This window comes from Triturus cristatus, chromosome 9 (genome assembly GCF_964204655.1).
Source record: "Triturus cristatus chromosome 9, aTriCri1.1, whole genome shotgun sequence".
Lineage (NCBI taxonomy): Eukaryota > Metazoa > Chordata > Amphibia > Caudata > Salamandridae > Triturus > Triturus cristatus.
Genome location: NC_140592.1, coordinates 228,027,475 through 228,043,538, shown reverse-complemented (window position 1 = coordinate 228,043,538; position 16,064 = coordinate 228,027,475). Strand labels below are relative to the sequence as shown.

Sequence of the window (16,064 nt, the reverse complement as noted above, 5' to 3'; positions counted from 1 at the left end):
AGGCTTAGCACAAGACCAAATAACGACAAAAATATACCACAGTCTTAATAAATACTCTTTGGAAGGAAAAATAATAGTTCAAGTAAGGTTTCTTCTTGGCAAATAGTTCTTTAGCAAAGTATTCTTCTGAGCACAGTTCTTTGGCAACAACGTAACCCCCACAGGAGTCACACGACGTCGAGTCTACAAGATTCCCAAGGTTCGGCGTCGACCGCGAGGAGCGCTACGTCGAGCCTGGAGTCGCAACAGACCCCACAAGTACAGTACCTTGAGAAACGAAGAAAACGATGATCCACGGCGTCGAGATGTCGGCGTCGAGGTCGGCGTCGATCGTGCCTCGGAGTCGGGTCAATCCGCAGTGGTGTCGAGGGATGTCGGGCCGGAGCAGCGCTCACGGCGTCGAGAAGGGCGTCGAGTCGATGCGATCAGCAGCGGCGTCGGGACGGGGTCGCTTGGAGGTAGAGCCGATACTCACTCCTCACTGGCGTCGATACCGGTGTCGAGACGGGGTCACTTGGAGCCGGGGCCGATACCCACTGCTCACTGGCGTTGCTGCTGGCGTCGAGACTGCAGATTTTCCCTGGTGTACTGGAAACAACACTTTCCAGCAATTCAGCAATTCAGTAGATGGTGAAGTCCTTTGGCCCTGTGACTTCAACAGGAGACTGGCACTCTTCCAGTCCTTGGAGATTTTCTAGCAAGTGTTCAGAGAGTACACACCAAGTTCCTCTCTCCTTGTTCCTTGGCAAAAATAAAGAAGCGGCTTTCAGGTTCCTCCACAGCAAAACAGCACTCTGGCAGAAAGGGGAGGCAAGTCCTTAGATCAGCAGGCTTCTTGTCCTTGGTACAGGTTTCCTTGTCAGAAGTGATCTGAGTTCTTGGTTCAGGGGTCCTTCTCTTATACCCCTTTTTCCCTTTGTTCCCTTTGTCCAAGCAGGGAGATTCCCACCATCTCAGGTTTGTTGTGGGTGTTGCCAGGCAGAGGCACCTGGCCTATTCACTGAGCAGGGCAGAGTCCTCAGCCGCCCAGCAGGAGGCGGAGCCAGTATTGTCACTGGTAGGAGCAGGGCTATCAGTCGCCCAGCAGGAGGCGGAGCCAGTATTGTGTCAGGCAGGGCAGGCTACTCTTCCCTCACTCTATGTGTAAACGCCCCATTCACCCCACACTGACTCACTCAGACCTCTGGAGCCACCCAGCCCCTGACACACACACCAAACCAGCAGAGACCGGTAGATAGTTGGACAAGAAAATAGCCACTTTCTAAAAGTGCTATTTCCAAACATAGAATTTAAAAACCATCCATCCTAAAGGGTGTGTTATTAAATTCTGAGTTCAGGGATACTAAACTCGACTTGCTACCATGCTCCCTGAGTCAGATAGATTATAATGGAGTTAATAATCAGTCTGCCCAGTCTGGCCTATTGGAGGCAGGTAGCCCTTCAATAGTGAAAAACGAAAATGGCTGTAATTCACTATTAGGTCATGCCACACACATCAGGGCATGACCTACCTTTTACCAACAATGCACCCTGCCCTAGGGCCTACCATAGAGGTGTCTGAAATGTGGCAAAGTGAAGGTTTAGAGACTGGTAAGTAGGTTTCCTTACCAAGTCGACAGGGCAGTCAGGGACTGCACGCAGGCGCCGCGGTGGCAGGCCTGAGACACATTTTGCACGCTGCTTCTGTGGGTGGCACAACCAGTGCTGCAAGCCCACCAGCAGCAGTTAACTTACACGCCCTTGGCACACGCAGTGCACTAGACTAGGGTCTGAACAGTAAGTCAACCAAGCCAATCATGGTAACACCAATCAATGTAACAATTTAACATAGGGAGCACTTGCACTGTGGCACTGATCAGCAGTGGCACAGTGCCCAAAGCAATAATCCAGCAAAAACATCGTAAACGGAGGAGGCAAACAGAAAAAAAATGGAGGAGAGACTCATGCCAATGATGCCAGGTCTAACAGGTGTCATCATTAAGATCGTGGTGTATGATGCAGATAGTCTTAACGTAGTGTGTGCGGGTAGAGGGAATCAGTGGAGTTCTCTGGGTGATGGCTTAGTTCTGTCAAATGTGCACATGAATTTGAGATAGTCTTCTGCATTTAGAAACATTTCCAGTGCTGTCATTTGGGCCTCTGGGATGAAGGCAAAGAGGGTAGTGCTTTCGTCGAAATTAGATAAGTCAATTTCCTGTATAGCTATTCCAAAGTCTGCTTCAGGAGGGAGGGGCTTCGCGTTGCCAACAAAAATCACCTAGTTCCAGGTAACATTTATTTACTGCATGATGTGGGACTCAAAGAAGAATTTGGTACCACTGTTAGAACCCTACAAACATTGTGCAGCTGGTGAGTTGTGGAGGACACAATCATGACTCATCTTTGACACCTAGTTTCGTACTCTGTGTTGTTTTCTGTTGTCAACTATTAATACATATTTTATCTTTGGTTGAGCAAGCGAAAGATTTGAACAACCTTGCATGATGTATGGTGAAGCAGGCCTCCAGTTGTTTGATACCTTGGCCAGATAAGATTCACAAGTACAGCTGCTTGTCCGCGTACTGATGGATACTTTTCAAATCGATGTAATGACATAGGCTAACTCTTTTCCAGCTTTGAGTCAATTAGAGAATGTAAAGCTTTTACACATCACATAAAAGGAACACAGGCAATGTATTTCTTTATTTGTGTCTTGACTACTGTAACTATTTATATTGGGCTATATTAAGATAGCACTGTGTTAGTTATGGCAGATTCAGAACCCTGCAGCCATGAATTTGCTGAAGTTGAATGGATTTGACCATGTTTCTTTGGCTTCTCTTCACTGGTTCCTGGTTCACGACTGTATCCAATTCATGTTTCCACAAGGCCATCTGTAGAGGAAACCTCTTGTTTTTGACACCTATTTAAGTTTTCCCACCCAACCCTGGAGGACTACTGCCTCTTTAAAATGATTAATCCCCAGAAGAAGGAAATTGTAACAAAGAGGAAGAGACTTTTCTTTTAAAGCTTTGGAAACTTTTCTGTTGAACATAGATAAGCAATCAAATTTACAGAAATTCGGGAAAACTGCTAAAACCTGTTTTTATCTTCGTTAATTATCTGCTTTACATAGTTCGTGCATTGATATTCCTTTAGTGTCAAGAAGTCTTTGAACATATGTTCTGCTCTTTGACTTGACACAAATACTGAGTTAGGTCTGATTTTTCAGTGTTCCTTTAGGGAGCAGCACCAGGATTCTTCTCAGTAGCAGGGATTGTTGTTTCAGTCTTGTTTGTGCCCCGGCGAGATGAACATAACTAATTAAAGGATAATGCTGGTACTAAATTGGCAGATGGCCCTAACTCAACCCCTAGCACTTTCATAAGGATCTTCACTCTCATCTTCCGAACTGTTGCATTTAAGTCCTGCTCTGGATAGTGCGTTTTGACAGAAAGAATCTCCCACTGGCCTTTACTGGTAATATGCTAAATGATGGGAAGCTTTTATAGGAATTTAGGGCCAGATGTACATAGCTTTGTTTTTGTGAATACTTAATAGCAAATTTTTGCAATTCGCTATTAGGTCATCGCAAACAGCGATGTAAAAATGTGTGTTTGACACATCTAGCGATTCCCAGTCGGTTGCAGATAGACCCACCTCATATATTCATGAGGTAGGTCTGGGTTTGCGAGCCATTGGGAATTGCAGAAACCATATTGGATGGTGGCCTGCTGGGTCAGGAGACCACCATGTCTCTGATTGCTTTTAAATAAAGAAATGATATGGGGGGGGGGTGGGGGGGTGCTGGAGTGCAGCCCATTTTCCTTAAAGGAAAATGGGATGCGTTTCAGAAAGAAAAATTACAAGTTTTCTTTTCATTGTTTAAGAGTATGCAGAGGTCCGTGGGACCCTTTCCTGCTCTTAAAAAATGTTTTTACAAACATTCACAAAGAGAAAGGGGGTTTCTTGGGGACCCCTTCTAGTTTGTGAATGGGTTACCACCTAATTGAAGTAGGCGGTAAAATGCGAATGGTTTGCAACCACATTTCGATAGCAAAACATTCACACATACTACTGTGAGTCACTATAAGGAAGGGCCGCCCTTAGCACACCCTTTCCTAATACTGAATCACAAACCCATTTTTTGATTCGGTTATGAGTTACTGAGTCGCAAATTAAGGCTTTGTACATTGAAAAATGTTTTTTCCAGTCGCAAACAACACAGTTCTGTGAATGGGGCTGCTTGTGACCTAACAAAATATTGTACATCTGGCCCTTAGTGCTTTCACCAAATGCTAAATACTCCTATATACAGTCAAGCCAATATCTCTCAACAATGGAGCAATCCAACCATGTTTCATCTTCACTACCAACAAGATCTCCAACGGTAGTCAGAAACTGACTCACAACTGGGTAGAACAGGATGAAGTAAAACATTTAACACTTTGCAAGCATGGGTTATCCAACTCCAGTTCCAACCCCCAATCAAATTGTTTGTGTAGTAATCCATCCAGCTTCCAGAGGCCATCTGGACAATGACCTACATCACTGTATCTACACCTAATAAGGTGGATTGCTCTACTGCAAGATCTTCTAATCTGTCATTAATTGATATTTAACACACCACAATGTCACCCTAGTGGTCTTACACCTTGTTAGGCAAGTTTCATTATAACATTTCACGCTCCACAACAGAGGGATCACCTAGGAAATATTGAAAATTTTACAGCACCTATGCGTTTTTGGATGGCAATGAATAGGGAGCAGTTGGCTCTTTCGATATCAAATTGGTGTTACAACTAGAGACTGTAAACGTCTCTTTCAAGAACTTCTTACGAAGTGTAAATTTACATTTTATGTGGTTTAATTTAGTTATTTTTCTGGAGAGCTCCCTATCTCTTTCTTCAATTCTGATTTGATAGTTTTACATTGTCTGTCTCGTCCCTCCTCCTACCACATCTTTTATTTCTATGTCCATAGACCGACTCTGCCTCTCTGTGGTTTGCACATGCTCTTCCATGGTTTAACCAGTGTTTTTGACCACTAAATTATCCGGAGTTTCCTGAGATGGCCCACACGACTGGTGTTGATCTTCATAAGGCACGGATATCTAGATTGACTCACCTCTTTTACACATCTTCCTTGCTGCTTTCAATTTCCCACCCTAGTATTCACTCTGTGGTGTAGTGAAGACAGGGTTTTGCCTGCACACATTGCTATGTTAGCATAAGCGTTTTAGAAGTTAAACGCCATCTTGCCACTTTGCTGCTTTTGCACACAACACTACAGGTAGCTGTTATTATAAGTAAAACTGCTTGCTTGCTTTTTCTTCACATGAGAATGGTCTGTTTTTCACATCCCTAGACGTGCACCGCGACCTTAGTCTGAACACTGTGTTCAGAAACCGTCAAGGTCAGATAACAATGTATGCTGTTGAATTCAGGTTGATCGGCCCACACTCTAGACACAACAAGCACACAGCTGCAAATATCTGAAACTCGGGTGCCTTTAATATTGCATTGCATGCATGATGCTGACACACTTGGAGAAAACCTTTCCAGACACAGAGAGCAGTGCTGATCCTGTGATGTGATTCACCTAAGCTGATCTTTGAGGTTCCTCATTCAAACCTAGAGACTTTCTACTATTATTATAAACTGGCTTACTAGCCAAGGGAGGGTGGTACACAAGGTATTATAGGACTTGTTTCCACTATCATTATAAAATGATTCTCCCTTTGTTTTTTATGGAATTGTAACAATGCTGATGGTTTTATTTCTGATAATTTGTTTGCTTATGTTAGCCAAAGTACTGCCTATTAGAGCACGTAGTTAAAAATAAACGTTTTAAACTTTTCCGTGTCTCTGATTACTCGCGTTGTGGATTGATATGAGAATAACAACGAAAAGGTGTTCTTGATTCCCACCATTCCTGAGAGTATTCTAAGTCGCTTCTTCTGGGTTGTCTAATCATTGGTAGCTTTGATATGATACTGAGAACGAATGAGGCACTGATGCTAGTCGAATAGGGGTTCTAGGTACTTAGGTGGGTTTTTTGGTACACCACAATTTACTGAGGTCCTGGTTTCCTGCGCATAGTTCTGTGCATGAGCAGAATCCCCGCAACATGGCGCACCAAACGTTTTGGTCTTATGATTGAGATGCCTTAGTAGTGCTTATATTTGTCCACAACACCCTCACTCTTGTTTCTGGTTGAAGGGAGTGACGGTTTAAACCTACCTATGTAGTTGAATTATAGGTTCTTCAAGCTTGACAATTAAAAAGGTTTCATTTTGAATTGCTAACCCATTTTGTGCTACGGTTTAATATAGATTGTTTTTCTTCTCTGCATCCTTATGGCTGAAGTTGCTATTGCAGCGCATAGTCGTGCACCTCTCCGGCGTCATTTGACGCAGTTCGGGGTGCCAGACGATGGAATGTCAATTATCTTTGTAGTGAGTGCCGATGCATCGTTCTCCTATGAGTTGTTTTACTCTTGGGTTACTTTTCCGGAGGTGAATGCGGATGATAAGACATTCCATTCATACACTCCTACGGCAGTTCCAGCGAATTACACGCCGTATAGGACGCAGGAAATTCCGATTTCTGCTTGGCAGCATCGTATTTGGTTCAATGGTGCCCTCCCACACACCGTGACTCCGGTTCACTTAGGTCCCTTGTCCATTCCTGGGGCCACTTGGCCTGTCTTGGCCGGGGTCACACCTCATCCACGTTATTTGCTAGCCCCGATTGATGAATTACGTCAACTACATACCGCTTTAATTGCGGTGCATAGGGCTTTAGTGCAATACGTCTCTCGCAATGTCCAGGTGAGGGCACCTGGGGTTGCGACGCAACCAGGTGGCCGGCCGGGATCTCTATTAGTCCCGTCATGGTTTATTCAGTAATGGGCAAGTGCCCCCAGAATAAGGACTATATGCCTTATTGGCTTGCTGAGAAATTTGATCAGCAGGTAACGTTGTTTCCAAATTCTACTCCTGTGGAAAAACACAGGATCCTTACCATTAGTTTGCAGAAAGACTTAGTCCCAGAGGTGACAGATTGTGAGAACTGGGGTAAAGTGTATGCAGCGATCTACGCGAAGTGCTTTGGCACACCGTCTATGACTGTATTGCCCTCCGTGATTAAGCGTGTTCAGGATGAGCACGGTCCGGAGGCGGCGGTCGAGTTGGGAATGAGGCTTGTCGGTGTGTTCGATGTAGTTTCTGATCTCATCCTTGCTAACGTCAAGGGAGATGCAGTTAACTTTCAGGTGTCGAATGAGCTGCGCCTCGTCGCCGACGTCGATAAACAACGGCAGTTATCGAGAATTATTGCGGAGGCTTATAAGACCATTGGCCGCAATAGTTTGGGGGTTAAGCCTTTTGCTAAAACAACAGCGCAACCTCAAACTCAGACGGTTAAGTCTACTAAAGACGACCGTCCAGCTTTTCCTAAACAAAATTGGAAAACTAAGAAACAGGGGAAGCAGCAACAGAAACAGGGGTCTCGTCCCGCATCACCAATACCAGTGGCTGAACGCACATATGAATTGCACGATCGCACACAAATTAGGTCTCCTGATAGATTTCAGGTTCCTGAACTACGTTCTCCTTGTTCTTCACAGGAAACATTGGTCTCGCACGCCGGTGGAGGTGAACATGACAGAGGTCGGTGTGCACCACAAGGACGTGAGCAGCCCCGCCCGGCTGATGGTAAAGGCAAGCAGGACGACTTTGCACGTCAACGACTTCTGTTTCAGAAAAAGAAAGTTGCTGTACTAACAGCGAGGTATGCCACAGATAGTGAGAACACAGCTTCGGAACCTGACATGGGCACTAACGCTGCTAGACAACACAGCGGAGGTTACAATAGTGCGGCAAGCACTGCGTCCATATCTGAAGGCGACAGCAACTGATACATTTATTACTATAGAAACTGCTGACACTAGAGTGGCTCCCCCTGACAGACTATATGACTTAGTCCTTTTAATTGAAGGTGACATACAACGTAGCATAAAAGGGATTTTGGGGGGAAAATCTGACCTCTACATATGACATTTTGTTAACAGAGGCGGACTGCCCCCAGCTTTCATTTTGGCCGCTCCCAGAGGGGAGGAGGTAATCCTCCCATCTTTTGCGCACACTGTGCCGAAGGAGCAAGCTCAGAAGTTTGCAGAAGAGTGCACACAGGTGCTTGCTCCGCCGTTGTACCGTACTCAGGTTGGGTGGGATAAATTATCACCAAGCCATGAGATTCCATTACGGTCTATGCCACAGCCGCAACCCCAAAATCGCATGCGCTGAGAAGCTAGATCTCACGTCGCGGATATCCTTGAACAATTGGAATATCAAGGTGTAATTGAAACGTGTGTCACCCATGAATAATCCTCTTTTCACTGTAACCAAACCTGATTGGTCGTACCGCCTAGTTTTGGATTATCGGCATTTGAACTCTCATTGTCGGACTTGCGTGGGAACAAAACACCCACAGTTCTGCCTCGTTGATAGTCTCGTGAGAAAAAGGTTTAAGACCACACTTGACATCTCAAATGGCTTTTATAGCCATAACCGGTCCTCTATTAGTAGTCAATGGACAGCCTTTACTTCTGGCGGCAAACAAAAACAGTTTAGAAGATTAGCCATGGGCTACAAAAACGGTCCAGGAGTCTTTGCCGCACGTGTAGTCTCTCTGTTAGAGAGCATTGACCCTGATGCGTACTCGTATGTTGATGATATATATCTCACAGATGACGAATTATGGCCGCATCTGTGTCGCGTTGACCGCATCATTGTCATGTTTACGAACATCGTTACAAATTTAACTTTGCAAAATCACACATTGCAGAGTATTCAGTGTTGTTTTGGGCTATGAACTCAACAACGAAGGACGAGGTTTAACACCTCACTTCCTGGAGAAATGCGCATATTTGCGCGCTCCAACAACTCCGAAAAAACTACAATCTCTGCTAGGTTTTTGTAATTTTGGGCATACTTACATTCCCAATTATGCCCAGCGTATCAAGCCGCTATACAACCTACTTTTACCAAATCTTACTGGCTGCCAGAACATTCAGCTATCTTTGCAGGCTGATCTTCTTGCTTCTAAGTACTTATTGACACGTGATAACCACACAAACCTCGTAATCAGAATTGTGCCTGGCACAATGGGTTTCACGTACTTGACATTTAATGAAGGGGACACGGTCCCTATTGTTTACAAGTCACACTTGTACACTTCGGCTGAAATGCGCTTTTCCACCGTAGAAAAGGTGTCAACTGCAGTACAGATGGCAATTCTAAAATTCTAAAAGAGAGAGCGCTATCTCAGGGAAAACGCATGTTGGTTGTCACACCTTATCCTGCCCTTGAGGCAGTGACGAAGGCAAGTGTACCGAATTCTAAAACTTTGCATCCACGTTGGATACAATGGGCCACTTCTTTGACGTCTCCGGATGTCACATTCATCTTTGATACCTCATTGCAGACTCAGGAGTATTTGCAGTATGAATTTGTTCATCCAGCTTCTCTGTCCTTGCGCCCGCTTGAGGATTACCATTGTATCATTTACACTGACGGTTCGGCGCAACCGGCGACGTGATCTAAGCATGCTTATTCAGCAGCCTGCGCAATAGTGGCTGGTACTTTTGTGAATTGAGAATTCAAGTCTGATGTCGTGCATACGCAGACATTGGGTGTTTGTACCACCCAGTTGGCAGAGCTACGGGCTCTGGTGCTTGCACTGGAGTTTGCTGATCCTCGAGTGACTACTCTTATTGTGAGTGACTCATACTACTGTGTACAGTCTTTCAACGACAATTTATTCTTTTGATCTCAAAATGAATATTGTGATTCCAAAGGTAGCACAATCAAACATAAAATGCTTTGGGTGCGAGTAGCAGAACTTAAACAACGTCTGCCGCTCGTGAATATAATTCATACTCTTGGTCACCAGCGCGTAGTGGTACACGCTGTTGGCAACAGTTTCGCTGATGAAGCAGCGAAAACAGCAGTGGCAACAGTAGCAGCAGTTACAAGAACCAAAAGTAAAATTGATGATGACATCTTGGCAGCCATTGCTGCAACAGAGAAGGGTGATAATTACCCTCGAAGTTTCCCTTCTAAATACTCTTATCATTTAAGTCCTGATAAAGTTCCCTATGTGAGAATTAACGACGTTGGTGACAGGTTGATTCCCAACGCGGACCGCAGACTTGCCTTGATAACAGCCGCTCACGAAGATATGGCTTCAGCCCATGCAGGCATCTCAGCAACTGTCACTATCTTACAACAACTTTACTGGTGGCGCGGATTGTATAAACAGACTCGTGATTATGTCCTTACTTGTGAGATTTGCCAGCAGATTAAACCTTGGACTGCTGCGCGTCCACCTCAAACATAGTTGTACATATCTAATAAATCACCTGGGTGTGTTAATTTGGATTACTGCGGTCCTTTCTCCTCTGATACTGCGTATAAGTACATCTTAGTTGCAGTGCATTCGTGCACACATTTTCTATGGGTGTGGCAACAAAGGAGTGCTGATGCTCGAACTGTCATCAGGGATTTGTTTGTCTTTGTGGGAATTTTTGCGTGTGGTACCCTCCATTCGGACCAGGGTCCAGCGTTCGCCTCTAAGGCGTACAAGAATGCCACGAGATCTTTGGGGGTCGAAGTCAAATTTTCGTCTCCATATAGGCCTGAGGGCAATTCTATTGTGGAGCGAATGAACCGTGACTTAAAGCAATCCTTGACAGCTAGGGTTTTAGGCACTGGCAGGAACTGGTTGGCCCATTTGTATAGCGTTCAAAGTGCACTTCTCCCTAGAAGGTCTCTGGGTGGGTGGACCCCATACGAAATGCTCTTTCGCATAAAAATGTTTGTCCCGGACCTTGATGGTCTAGACATGGCGGCGTCGGCCGCTCCCTTTGACGTAGATGATCATTCTGCTGTGTTACAGAATCTACAAGAGACTCGAGACAGTTTTGCAAAGGAACACTTGCCCTCCACAACTGATGCTGCACTTCAGATTCCAGTAGTTGGCTGGCTACCTCGAGTTGGTGACCTAGCCCATGAGAAGGTGGAGAACAAGAAGGAGTTTGGCCCCTCTTATCGTGCACCTGTTACAGTGCTTAGTGTGCAGGGTACAAGAACAGTCATTTTACCTCCACTTCCTGGTCGCAAGGATAGCAGGTACATCTCCATTGACAATGTCAAACTATGAGTGGCCGATTCTTCTTAGTATGTCTCCAGCGGTCTCTTGTCCAGCAATGCTGAGAAATTCTGTTTTGGCTCTGGCAAATACGAACATGCCTGACATTGCTATCGAGATGCATACAGTTACTAATCCTTTATTGACTCCACTGGCTGGTGGTCCCCATGAAGATACTGAGTATACCTATCCCACAGATGTGTCGTTGCCTGGTGTGCAATCAAGTGCAGTTGACCAGCCACGTTTTTCATTTGACATTAACTCTACAACATCGAATGCCCCATCGAAAATTTCTATTTTTGCTGTTTGGTTTAAAATATTTTTTTTTAAATTCCCCCTTGGACTTACATTTGGCTGGTGCTCATATCTATTTTTTTTTTCATGTCGATTGGATTTGTGGTTGTCTTTTTTCGTCTAGTGAATGGACATTATCTAACCGAAAGATCTGCAATTAGATTAATTGATGGAACTTTGGCACCCCACTCCTCATCACACATCATGAAGAGGGACCAGACTTTTGTTAATATTACTGCCTGGCCTGTGTTAGATGGGATTGTATGGGATGCTGTTAAATTTCAAATTCATGGCCCCACAGAGGTGATTAATGTCACCAATGTACTTTATGTTTCTATGGGGGATGTTGTAAAACAAAACATACGCTCTGATGATTGGGATGTCCAAGGCTCTTTTTTCTGATTTGAAATATTATGCCGCTTTTTATGCTGAAGATTTGTATTTAGACTCAGCAAACACTTTGGCAATCATTTCCTGCATAAAGCGAATACATTTAGAAATATCGTTAATTATACACAATGGGAACATTGTCCAGCTCCCATTGAAGGCAGTTCCAAAACTTTAGTGAAAATTTTTACATATTTTACCGAATTCAGTGTATCGAATTTAAAATGTCTGCTGAGTCAGCTTCCAAAGTTAGACTTACACACACAAAATTACTGTATTCAAAGTCCTTTATGGATGAGTTAGCTAAAGGGGGCTATGAGCTGTGGAAAGATACCATTGATCTTAAATCTGTTTGGGGTTCTAAAACCTGGCAAGTGCAAGGCTCTGAGGCTTTGCATCGTGCGTGCCTTATCCCGAACCATATGTTATTTTGGAATTCTACTATTTTTCAGACCACCTACTTTGGATTGGCTACTTCTAAAAAGATGAACGCCCCTACTATTCCTGATCTGGGTGCTTATCCTTCCTGGGATAATCACACAGATCTGTCCATGGATGAATTGCAGTCACTGATTACAAATACATCCTTCAATATTTCCAGCTTAGATCCCCAAGAATGGTTATTATGGCAAAAAACTTCAGACTCGTGTCAACATCGTTTTCTGGGGCTGAGATCAGGTTCCACACAGGTTAGGGTTGACCCCCGGTTTGAAAGTGCTTGCTGTCATTGATAATAGCATTAACACTCTTTCTTCCAGAATTTACACATTAGATAATATTGTTTCATCTGTTGTGGATATTGTGCAGGATGACATGTCTGCATGGTCAAAATCAATTGCGTTCTACAAACATTGAAAGCTGGGAAAGTTCCCTGGGACTACATGAACACATCATCTTTATTCCTGCCGTTTAATTTGACAGATAAACAACAGTTCATGTCCATGAAGGATGCAACATATTCACTATTGCATATTGAAAAGTTGGAACCTTTGCCATTCTCTTTGGCCGAATCGAGCTCAGCTGTGTGGCTTATCCATGGGTTAATCACACTACCTTTCCCGTTGTTTAAGTTCAGTTCATGTATGAAACACTATGCCTTAGGCAGATATGAACCACTAGGTACCGCTTTCCTACATGAAGTTTGGTCTCTCCCATTTACATACAGGTGTATGAGAGAGGGTAAAGAGGTTTCTTTAAAAGGAGAGGATTGCACTTCCACACCTGATCACTCAGTAGTTTGTAGGAACATCCAATTGCATGGCGCTTGCAACATTCCCGCCCCGAATTTAGCTTGCATTTTAAAGGGAAATCCTGTGCCTGCAATTAAGCCAACCTTCACATTATTAACTAACGATAGCTATTTGTTTTTATATAATGAGGCGTGTTCAGAATGCTAACAGGGATTCTGTACATTGTAACTGTCTCCCAACGAGTTGTCTGTTGTAAGAATGTGCTTTTCCCACCCCCGCATGGGAGACTCGATGTATCCATCTGGCCTTCCATCCCAACCTTGAAGGCAGAGTTCAACAAGATGAGCAGAATAAGGACTCTATTGTCTCAAAAGAAGTCGCCCTAACTTCCTCTCGTGAAACATTTGTCCTTCACGTAGCTAACACCCGCACCGAGGTGCATGCTCTTTTAAATACTGATCTCCCACTTCATTTCGGTGCTCTGATTCACACTATATTCAATGCCTCGTCAACAACTGGCTTGGCACATTTTTTCAAAGTTGTGGGCTCCGGCCTTGTGACCTCATTCCAAACAATATTTGGTGTGATACCGGCATTTTTTCATTCTATTTTTTCCAGCATCTTCGGCGGGCTTCCGTTAATCCTCGCCTTGACTGCCGGTGTGCTGCTGTTGATTTGTTTGCTCCGCAATGGATGTACGATCTGTATCACGCGACAGTCTGCCCCGGCTGCTCCACCTTCGCAACCGAATGCTTGAATACTATGGAACACTACCTCTGGCCACTTTGAGCGTAGCCGATGGATTGTCCTTCCGGTTTTCATACTTTACTTGCGTGCAACCTGTTTTCCATTGCATTGATTGTTCTTTTGAATGGGCTCTGGATTTGTGCCTGTCAAACACGGCGTCTCCTGCCCCGGATTATGATCGACTGATGAGTCCCTTAGTGGCTCATGAGTTGGACTGTTCTGGTATCGGGATTATGGCCTGTGCAGTTTCGCACGGAATCTTCAGAAATTGGGATATAAATGCAGCAGCCCATGACTTCCTGGCGCGAAGTTATCTCGAAGAACACGCAAGTTGTCCTCTGATGGTGCTAGAGGCTCCTGTAATCGAAGAGCATGTATGTTCATTTACTTTATTAGATTGGATGGCTAAATCATTTACTGAACATTACAATGACTTCCTCTTGGAGGCTGTTGCAACATACTGTGCCTACACATTGATGGATTAGCTTGGCAGTTGTCCATCTTCCGCACATACTATCTCGATTTTTTTTGTTTTTGTTTTTTTACTCCAAAATGGGCTGTTCGCCCCGGATTGATTTTTTTGTTTTTTACTTTTCCCCAACAAACTTTTCGAAATTTCACTACCACTTATACGGGTTGGTTCTGTCTCACTCGAACTTGAACTCTGCGTTCCTACATTTCTTCCCTATTCTGTTTGTGGTCCGAACAAGGGAGGGTGTAGTGAAGACAGGCTTTTGCCTGCACACATTGCTATGTTAGCATAAGCGTTTTGGAAGTTAAACACCATCTTGCCACTTTGCTGCTTTTGCACACAACACTACAGGTAGCTGTTATTATAAGTAAAACTGCTTGCTTGCTTTTTCTTTACATGAGAACGGTCTGTTTTTTACATCCCTGGACGTGCACCGCAACCTTAGTCTGAACACTGTGTGCAGAAACCGTCAAGGTCAAATAACAATGTATGCTGTTGAATTCAGGTTGATCGGCCCACGCTCTAGACACAACAAGCACACAGCTGCAAATATCCTAAACTCAGGTGCCTTTAATATTGCATTGCATGCATGATGCTGACACACTTGGAGAAAACCTTTCCAGACACAGAGAGCAGTGCTGATCCTGTGATGTGATTCACCTAAGCTGATCTTTTTTTTTGTTTTTTTTTTTTGTTACCAACTTTGTATTTATTGAAAGATGAGGTTAGCCAAAGTACACAGCTGTGTGCCTACAACCATCTTGGCCGGCAGCGGAGAAAGTCCAATTCCATCGTACAAAAGCAAGGAAGCATAGCATATCTCCTGTACCTTCCCACCAGGTCCCTGCTGTGGCCTCCATGCCCGGGGTCTGCCCTTCTTCCCCTGGATCTTATGCCCCTCTATGCCCCAGCAGTCACTCTCTTGGAAAAGCCCTGCAGCCTTATCCCATCTGCGGTACCCCAACCCAGCGCATCCCACCCAGCGTGTCCGTTACCCCAAAACCAGCCTACAGCTATGTTCACACCAGCCGGAGGGTCAGACAGAGCAGGTGCAGCTGGTGGTGCAGTCTAGTCTCTAACGTGGGTCCCGCGGGAGGAGGCCAACAGGGCTCAGTTCCAAGTCCAGTGAGTGTCTTTACCCTGCCCAGGACAAGTATTTGTTACTCTCTATGCCAGGTCTATGCTAAGTTCATGTGTCATGCCCCAGACAGCTCATTTAGTGCAGTACAATGTTCCCAGGCTAGCTCGCAGTCCTTGGAGGGACTGGACGGGGTGGCGTAGCGCCACCGTACTCTGTCACCAAGGCACTATCACATCGCTTAACCTCTGTAGGTCCTGAAGACAGGACAAACCAAGCAAACAAAAAACGGGGGAAAGTGGCGGGGGGAGGGGAAGCAGGACGCCAAATGCCAGAGTGGGGGAGTTTGGCGGATTCAACTAGTCTCGCTTAAGCTGGGCCGGCAGTCCCCTGACGTCCCTGGTACCCTTGGGGTGACGTATGCCTGTGTAGTGAGGAGGTCAAACCCTGGCGCCCTCGCCTGGAGCTAGGAGCCCTCCGACGATGAGGGCATCAGCTCCACGGACCGCACGAGAATCCCGGGGCACATCGGACTAATCTCGTCGTCGAACAGCTTTAGGGCCCGCAGTCTCGGCGGTTGCAATCGTGCGTGCTCTATCCTGGCCAGATATTCTACCAAGGGATTCCAGAGGGTCTTGAACCTAGTTTCCCTGAACTGGAGACGGGCTGTGAGCAGCTCCATCACCAAGACCTGCCAGAGGCGG

The 16,064-nt window shown here is 45.1% G+C and overlaps 1 protein-coding gene across 4 annotated transcripts in view; it reads left to right on the top strand.

The window, feature by feature from the left end:
- EOGT (EGF domain specific O-linked N-acetylglucosamine transferase) overlaps window positions 1-16,064 on the top strand; it is a 265,331-nt gene that overhangs the window by 63,347 nt on the left and 185,920 nt on the right. Inside the window, exon 1 of one of the 4 annotated variants that reach the window (XM_085624777.1) lies at window positions 7,676-7,696. The exons of 2 other annotated variants lie outside the window; for them this stretch is intronic. In XM_085624777.1, coding sequence (XP_085480903.1) covers window positions 7,694-7,696 — 3 coding nt within the window. In that variant the 5' untranslated portion in view covers window positions 7,676-7,693. Of the gene's footprint in view, window positions 1-7,675; window positions 7,697-7,751; window positions 7,773-16,064 lie in introns of those variants that run through there. One more of the 4 variants, XM_085624781.1, reaches the window with a different exon arrangement.